The 9,169-nt window shown below is 45.0% G+C and overlaps 1 protein-coding gene across 1 annotated transcript; it reads left to right on the top strand.

Annotated features, from left to right (window-relative positions):
- The first annotated feature begins 5,850 nt into the window (after window positions 1-5,850).
- Window positions 5,851-8,841, top strand: SLC25A5 (solute carrier family 25 member 5). Its single transcript, XM_074359949.1, has 4 exons — window positions 5,851-6,048; window positions 7,090-7,576; window positions 7,911-8,051; window positions 8,428-8,841. Exons 1-4 carry the CDS (start codon window positions 5,938-5,940, stop codon window positions 8,583-8,585), a joined length of 897 nt encoding a protein of 298 aa, XP_074216050.1. The 5' UTR covers window positions 5,851-5,937; the 3' UTR covers window positions 8,586-8,841.
- The last annotated feature ends 328 nt before the right edge of the window (window positions 8,842-9,169 follow it).

A 9,169-nucleotide genomic window follows, 5' to 3' on the forward strand; every position in this document is an offset into this window, starting at 1 on the left:
GGTGGGGGGTTAAAGTAAAAGTAGATACACACTCCATAGAGCCTTAATAGTGGTGATGATTTCATAGGTGTAGAGGTATGTTAAAAAGTACCAAATTGTATGCTTTAAATATGTAAGTTTTATTGTATATAATTATACCTCAATAAGACTGTTACTTTGTTTTATTTTAAGCTGTAATACCCCAGGGCTGGGATACATCAAACACTTTCTAAACCGGTCCAAAGGGGCCAGAAACACAGCCCTTGGGGTGGGGGGCAGGGCTTCAAATGCTAAGCTGAGGAATTTAGGATTGACCCACTATGCAAAAGAGAGTCACTGGTTTATTGAGCAACATAGGTGAGGTGATGAAAACTGGATGTGAGCAAGATTGTTCCAGAAGCCAAAATAGAAATGAGAGGCTAGAGACAGGAAGAGAAACGAGGAGCACTGTTTTCTCTTCAGTAATTACACTACAAACACAAGTATGAGGTTACAGACTTCCGTATTGCAAATGCGAGCCCAGTCTAAAAAATGAAGTGCTTTTTCTGGGGTATCTCTTAGAGACTCAACTCCTCCTTCAATGGTCTCTGATGTGGTTACTAGATCATAGGTAGGGTCTTTATCTGGGACAGAGAACTGGCTTACCACCCTACTTAAGCGGGGTGGATTGATTTGTTCATTAAAAGTCAGAGTTAGTCAACCTAAGTTAGTATTTTTCTTAGGATTAATAAAACCTAACATGTATTGGATGCTTACTATGTACTAGACTGTTCATGCATACATTATCTCATTTAATTGTCCCTATAATCCTTCAAGGTATAGGTACCATTATCATTCCCATTTACACCTGAAGACATTGAAATTTAGAGAGGTTAAGCAACTTATCCAAATCCTGACAGCAAGTGGCAGAGCCAGTGTCTGACTCCAGCAGTCTGGCTCCAGAGCCCATCCTCTTGACCACTGGGCCAAATTACCTCTGTCTTCCTCTTTTGTCCCAGATTTCCAAACCCAGATGCTCAGTCCATTCAATCTTACAGATACAAAGGAACAAAGCCACAGGATCTTAGCAATGGAAGGGTGCAGAGCTCTCCTCCCAGCCAACATGGCAATCTCATCTACAGTGTCCCTAACAAGTGGCCATTTCACCCCATCTCTTAACATTTCCAGAGACAAGTTTCCCACATCATAAAGCAACCCACTCCACCTTTAAGTAGCTCACATTTTAGAAAGTTATTTCTTGTTCAGCTGAAGTCTACCTTCATGACACTTCTACCAGCTGGTGTTGATTCCATACAGAATGTCTAATTTTCTTCTACCTGACAATCCTTCCTTTATTAAGACAGTTATGATGTCCCTCCTTCACTCAAAGCTCTTTCCCAGTTAAATATCTCTCATTCATTCAGCCATTTCTCCTACAACGTGATTTATAGGCACTTCACCTTCCTGACTGCCTTCTTTGAATATGTTCTAGTTTGTTAATGTCCTCTTAAACATGGTATCCAGAAGTGAGCATAAAGCTCTATGGGCCAATCAGCAGAGGCCCAAATGGGACTGAAATTCCTCTGATCTGTTCATGACCCGCATCCTGACCCAACTCAAGACTCATTAGCATTTTTTGGCATTGCCAACTCACAGTCAACTAAGACTCAGTTCTTTTCACACATGCTCTAGCTCATTATCCTTAAGTGCCCTGCACTAAATAGAGCATTAGAAACCTTTATTGTGGTCCTTCCCATTTTATAAGCCTGGGTTTATTCTGAACTTTAGCCCTTCTGACTCAGTTCCTAGAGGTTTGTGATACACTTTGGTCTTTGTCCTTGGAAGTCTAGCCCTCACCCTGTCATTTATATATGTACTTTAAAAATCTGAGCTCATCGGAGAATAATCTGGAAGGAAAGCTTAATTTATTAGATATCTCTACCTTTTTAATTTCTCATTGGAATTTTCCAAATTCTACAGGTCTGAATTTTATCTTTGGAATCTCTCACTCTTGAGCTATCTTTCTCTTTTGGACTTTGGTCAAGAGATCATATTTATCTTTGATCCTTTTGAGGTCTCTCACACACACACACCCTCACACCCTGCAGGTTAGTTAACCTATCTGACCCCATGCCCAGCATTCTTTTCTTTAGCAGATCCAGACCAGTCAGTCTTGGTCAGTTTCCCTAAGATTCTTGTCACTTTCACCTTGCTATCCAGATTTTATTTATTGCCAGGATTAAGCCTATTTTAGCAATTTACCTCATTGCTTCTTCAGTCTTCAGAGAACTGTAATTATCGGCAAGAGAGTCAAAAACTTATAAATGTGTCCCTATCAGAATAATGAAACTTACGACAGATAATCAGATGGTTTTTATCTCTGATCAACATTTCTCACCTATGAGCTGGTTTTATGAAGTACTACTCATAGCTCTTAACTATCTAGGCAGTCTCTTATGTGCTTCCACAATGGCAATCACTTTCATTTCTCCCTTTCATTTTCACAGAATGCTTTTCACCCTCCCACCAATGAATGACTGGTTTTACCTTCTTGCTTACTATTTGATTACTACTTTGCTCTATTTCTATATGGTATCTCTCTGAACCAGGCTTACCCTTTCTTTTCCAGATACCAGTCAGAAATCCTATTCCACCAAGTTTGAACAATACCTATAAAATTGTGTTTCCTTGCTTGTATTAACATGTTACATTCACTTTATTACCCATACTCTGGGTGTGTTGGTACACAGATAACTGCAGCCTTAAGGATCATTCCTGACTTCTTCCTTGTTTTTTCTGAGAATTATTAGGCACTGTCTTAGCTTTAGTTTCTCTTTCTTAATTATACATGTATTCTACGTAACTATCAGAAACATAATAGTTACCAACACAGAGCTCCCACTATGTCTCACTGGAGGAATTCGTTTTTAATGAATTGACTAACCATATATCATTACCAACATTATCATTATTATTACTAATATGAGTCTGTTTTCCTGAACTCTTGCTCCTGGTTTCTTTTTTTCCCCTCTTTCTTTTTCTTTTGACTTTCTAATTTTTTAATTTTCAGACATAAAAATGTTGCCCCCCCAAAAAAAAACTGTAAAGAATTTCCATGTATCCTTCACTCAGCTTCTCCAAATGTTAACATCTTACATGACCACTGTAACCAAGAATAATATTGGCATCTGTCACAGAGAGAGGAGGAGCCAAAATGGCAGAGCAGAGGGACACACAGCTCTTCTTCTCCCACAAATACACCAAGAATTACATCTACAAACCCACTGAATCACACAGAGTGCCTACTGAACTCTGGCAGAGTGTCTCTCACTTCGAAATACAGGAGGATTCTCACAAAATCCAATAAACAACAAGTTTATACCGTTTAGCACAGGGAACTATATTCAATATCTTGTAGTAACTTATAGTGAAAGAGAATATGAAAACGAATCTATGTATGTTCCTATATGACTGAAGTATTGTGCTGTACACCAGAAATTGACACAACATTGTAAACTGACTATACTTCAATAAAAATATATTTTAAAAAAAGAATAGTATTGGTAGAATATTATTAACTAATCTGTATTTCGGTATCCAAATTTCACCAATAGTACCACCAATTTTCTGGTCCAGGATCCAACCCAGGTTCACACATTGCATTAACCCGTCATTGTCTTTAATCTCCTCTAATCTGTGACAGTTCCTCAGTCTTTCTTTGTCTTTCATGACCTTGACACTTTTGAGAACATCTGACTCCTTGAAGTATACCTGGTCACAGGCAACCAGGAGAGCTCCAGCTCACAGTTGATTTAGCAAAATACCAAGTCATCACATGAAGTCGCTTTTAAATGACCCATCTTGTATTGCAATTCAGTAAAACTACACTTAAGCATCCAAAGACTCAGAAGGGACAAATTCTATGTAAGTATTTGATCATCGTTTTGTGCAGAGAGAGAAATCTAACAGAACAGTAAATGTGGAGGTGCTTGAAACAGTAAAAGAGCTTCAGAACAGAATATGGTAGGTCCATCATGCTCAAAGGGAATAGCAGATGTGGCCACTGAAAAGTAGCAAAAGGTACATGAGTAATGATGAGGCAGAGTAGAGAAATTAATATTTGAATAAAAATGCATTAATCAGAATGTCAAAAGGTCAAACTAGAAAGGTTTTGAATTTTATTTTGAAATGCATTCTAAAAACCACCTCCCTTTAAATAGGATGCTCCATAGATTTTTGTTTGTTTGTTTTAGCTATTAATTCTCTTATTGTAGAGTTAGAGGAGTGACTATCAATTTCAGAGAACATACTCTACCACTGAAACTGCACAAGGCCATTTCTGTATTCAGCTGCATTACTGTTACAATCAGCTAATGATAACGTAGCGGCCTCTCACGAACACAGGTCAAAGATAGGCCCCAGAATCAACAAAGCTAGAGTCAAAATTGCTCTTCTTTGAACACTTGCTGTGTGTGCTCATCACTTCGAATTGCTGGGGTCCTTGGGAAGACTAACGAACTGCAAAGTATACTTAGAGGAAGGACCTGATATTCCTGGAGGAACCCTAGAATTGGATCCTTTAAGAGGCAGAACTGGAGAAGATGGGAGGGGAAAAGAAAGTAAAGTGAGGGGTACACCACCTATGTTTTCAGCATGCTGGGCACCTAGGGTTCAGCTGCAGTTGGAGTTTTCAACAGTTATCCTTACTTTTATAAACATGGTTGTGATTACTTAGACACAGGATTTGTGATGACTCTCATCTCCTTGTTCTGAATCTGAGGGGTTGCACTCAAGTTAAAAGTAAGTTTTTAAGGACACATGTGGCAAATGCTTACCCAGTGCAGGGATTAAGGAGCTCGGTAAGCACTTGTCCGTTGACAAAATGGCTGTCAATCTAATTCTATTGATTCCTCTAAATTTTTCTGGAGTTCAGGAATTTACCGAATTCAAGAGCACTTTACCTGGGGTCCAGGGAGCCAAATACCAACTTGGTTCACACAGACTCTTAACCTTCCTTGTATCTTTGGCTTCCGGCGAAAATAATTTCCCCAACCCCAGCCAAGTCCTTTGGATCCTCCTCTGCCAATTCCTGACAAGATCTTTGTTAAACAGCATTTGCAAACCGGGGTCTGGTGCATGCTGACAGTGTCCCAGTTCAGCTGCTCCCTCAGTTTCCTCTAGCTTCACCGGCAAAAGCTCCAGCGCCAGGTCTAAGGTGAGAAGAGTGAGGCACTTGGCCTTGGCGCCAAATGTAAACGGGAGCCAAGCAACTCAGTAACCAAGATGAATGATTTTTTAACTCACTATTTTAAAAGCTCAAAAGTCATGCAAAAGCCCATGATGAACAACGTTTCGAAATTTAAAATAAAGACAGGCTCCCATCTTGCACTTGCAGGGCTCTGCCTTAAGTGCCTCACCGTCATCCCAGCCCTGGGGCCCCAAGTAAACTTTATTTACAAAAACAGGCGACAGGCCAGCGCGCTGTAATTTGTCTATATGAATTTTTTTATATTGCATTAAATAGTATTTATCTTAACTACCAAGTTTTTTGGGGGGTGGGGGTTTTTTGTTCTTTGGAGTCCCCTTCAATACTGCGCCCTACCCTTATCCAGGCACCCCGTGACTTCCCGGTCCCTCTGCGCCCCAGGCACCCCCCCCCCCCCCAGGGTCCCGCGTCGGGGCCCAGGTACTCCCTGGGGCCGCCCCTTCCTCGGGCCGGGTCAGGTGCTGTGGACGAGCCCCGGCGGCGCGGAGGGCGGCCCCTGCCCGACTCCCCGGCTCCTCCCTCCGCGCGCGGAGCCACTCAGCTGCCCCGCCGCCCCGCGCGCCGGGACTCGGCGCCCGCCCCCGACGCCGGCCGCCCGGGCGCCGACTCCCCCTATATAAATCGGCCATTTGCTTCGCTCCGCCCCACAGCCTCGGAGTCCGAGCTGGTCCCTTACCATTCTCGCAGTCGCCCGCTTCTTCTCGCCTTCCAACATGACAGATGCCGCTGTGTCCTTCGCCAAGGACTTCCTGGCAGGTGGAGTGGCCGCGGCCATCTCCAAGACCGCGGTAGCGCCCATCGAGCGGGTCAAGCTGCTGCTGCAGGTACGTCCGGGGATCCGAGAGCCCGACCAGGAAGTGGGGGGAGGGGTCGCGCGGGAAACGGTGCCCGGGGTTGGGGGCAGGGGCAGCTAGCCCTCCGGACCAGTGAAGTGGCAGCGTGAGGGCAGGGGTGGCCGCAGGGTTGGACCAAAAGGCAAACTTAAGGGCAGTGCTTATAGTGGCCTGAAGTTAAGGATCTAGGAAGGGGTAGGGGCTCGGGGGAGGGCGGGGAGGAAGACCAGGGCCTGGGCATCCCTGAGGCCGCGAACTCGGATGGGGCAGCCCGGTAGTAGCTGGCTCCCAGGCCTTGGGGTCAAGGGCAAAGCCTGAAATTCGTCACTGGGAAGACGGACACCTGTCCTTACCGAAGACCTCAAGGTCGCGGCAAGGAGATAACAGCTTAGGGGAGGCCATGAGGCCGGTAGAGCGACCTCGCAGCCGGCAGCCGGCAGGCGCGCTCCGACCTGGCCGGGCCGGAAGCCGGCGCCGGGAAGCGCGTGGCCCTACTGCGTCCTCCCCCGCGCAGCCGCCGCGGCGTCCCCGCGGCCTGGCTTCTTGCGCCGCGCGCTCTCCCGCTCCGGCTCTAGAGGGCGCGCCGGCACGGGCGTACGGGTGGCGGCCGACGGGTCACCTCCAGGAGAGGAGTGGGGCCGGAGCGGGAGGGAAGCCGCTCCAGAGACCTGAAGCGTGGGCCACGGTCACCCAGGTGACCGCGCCCGACATGGGACTCACCCTAATGCCTCTGAACGTGGGTCTGAGGTAATGACCTTTCTCCCAGGTCTAAAGGTCATGGGTTCGCTTGAGGGTGCCCCCTCCCCACCCAACGGGGTGGAGGCTTAATGTCTCTGATGGTACAGGTCATCTCTTCCACCTGTGAAAGCGTCAGAGGATTGGGAGAGTGCAGCCTGTGGGACGTAGAAGACTAGATATGTGGCAAGGGGAGCCAACTAACCTTTAAGGGTGTCAATTGAGATGATACATTTTCTTTTCTTTCCCTTCTCCATGGTTATAACTCTCCCTGTTGGCCTCTTTCTTGTCTGTCAGGTGCAGCATGCCAGCAAGCAAATCACTGCAGATAAGCAGTACAAGGGCATCATAGACTGCGTGGTTCGTATCCCCAAGGAGCAGGGAGTCCTGTCCTTCTGGCGTGGTAACCTGGCCAATGTCATCAGATACTTCCCCACCCAGGCTCTCAACTTTGCCTTCAAAGATAAATACAAGCAGATCTTCCTGGGTGGTGTGGACAAGAGGACCCAGTTTTGGCGCTACTTTGCAGGGAATCTGGCATCAGGTGGTGCCGCTGGTGCCACATCCTTGTGTTTTGTGTACCCTCTTGACTTTGCCCGTACCCGTCTAGCAGCTGATGTGGGCAAAGCTGGAGCTGAAAGGGAATTCAGAGGCCTTGGTGACTGCCTGGTTAAGATCTACAAATCTGATGGGATTAAGGGCCTATACCAAGGCTTTAACGTGTCTGTGCAGGGTATTATCATCTACCGAGCTGCCTACTTTGGTATCTATGACACTGCAAAGGGTAAGTTTGTTGTGTGCTTTGATACTGTTCTTCTGAGACCATTTAACATGTTGATCGCCCACTGTGAATCAGGTACCCCTGAAGAAACAACTGTCACCCAGATTTGGGTGACGTGGCGATCAATGTGTTAAAATATCATTTGCCATCCTAATTTTCCAGGAACCAAAGGGGTTTTTTGCTTTTTTTTTTTTTTTTTTTTTCTGTAATTGCTGAAGGAAGTCAAGGTCATCCCGTACAGCCCTTGTGTACAGAGGAGATCTTGGGGGTGGGGGGTGTGGAAAACAAGTCAGGAAGACTCTGCTTTCTGGTAAAAGTGTTTCTTTCCGATTCTCAGGAATGCTTCCAGATCCCAAGAATACTCATATCTTCATCAGCTGGATGATTGCACAGTCGGTCACAGCGGTTGCTGGGTTGACTTCCTATCCGTTTGACACCGTGCGTCGCCGCATGATGATGCAGTCAGGGCGCAAAGGAAGTAAGTTCCACTTGAGCAGAAAATAGATATGGGACATGGGCACAAACTAGTGATACCTGACTTTAAAAACGTCAGTCTGGAGATCGCGGGTGGGGTTGATTGGTCTGTGTGTACTGCACAGTTAGGTCTGAGTGGGCCCTTTGGATGCCTATGATGAGGGTGTTAGAGGTTAAGACTACTAAGAGTTAGTCTACATACCCCTGTTCTCTAGTCACCAGATTGATATTTCAGTATTACCCACACCAGTGTTTAAGTGTTGATTTTTTTCTGAACTGACATTAGCTTTTAGATAAGGTGGGGCTCTGGTTTAGTCTAGTAAACGTAGGGCCTTTTCATCAGCCTGGGGTCACCAACTCCTTGTCTTTGTTCTTTGCAGCTGATATCATGTACACAGGCACGCTTGACTGCTGGCGGAAGATCGCTCGTGACGAAGGAGCCAAAGCCTTTTTCAAAGGCGCGTGGTCCAATGTCCTCAGAGGCATGGGTGGTGCTTTTGTGCTTGTCTTGTATGATGAGATCAAGAAGTTCACATAAGTTATTTCCTAGTTTTTCTCCCTCTGTGAACAGGCATGTTGTATTATATCACATATCATGAGCATTCTTGACAGACTGTTGGCTGTCTATTTATCAATGGCAACTACTTACTGGTTGAAATGGGAAGCAATAATATTCACTGGACCAGTTTTCTCTTAAAGCCATTTCCATGATGATGGGACCCAATTATATTTTTTATTTCAGTCACTCCTGATAAATAACAAATTTGAAGAAATAAAAAATATCTGAAACACAATTTTGTTTGTGGTTTATTTTCATATAAAAATACATTTTATAATTGTAAGTGCTACAGTTGAGTAAATGCTTCATGTTTAATAAATGCTACAGTATCTCCCAAGATGAAGAACTTTCTTCTAAAACCATCCATTTAGCAAAGAATAACTTGGTTGTGTGATCCATCAGCATTCCCAATACATTAGCAAAATGAATTTCAAGCCCAGAGCATCCAAAAACCATTGGTCTGTTGCCTGTGGACAGTCTTAGCTGATGAGCTTTCTCCAGAAAGTACTATGTACCCACCTTTTGTATCTTGTGGTTATTAGTCAAGCAATACAAGCTAAATT

The sequence above is a fragment of the Camelus bactrianus genome, chromosome X (genome assembly GCF_048773025.1).
Source record: "Camelus bactrianus isolate YW-2024 breed Bactrian camel chromosome X, ASM4877302v1, whole genome shotgun sequence".
Taxonomy (NCBI): domain Eukaryota; kingdom Metazoa; phylum Chordata; class Mammalia; order Artiodactyla; family Camelidae; genus Camelus; species Camelus bactrianus.

Coding starts and splice junctions, on each gene's coding strand:
- SLC25A5 (XM_074359949.1), top strand. CDS start 5,938: ATGACAGATGCCGCTGTGTCCTTCGCCAAGGACTTCCTGGCAGGTGGA. Junction 6,049..7,089: donor GGGTCAAGCTGCTGCTGCAG/GTACGTCCGGGG, acceptor CTTGTCTGTCAG/GTGCAGCATGCCAGCAAGCA. Junction 7,577..7,910: donor TATCTATGACACTGCAAAGG/GTAAGTTTGTTG, acceptor TCCGATTCTCAG/GAATGCTTCCAGATCCCAAG.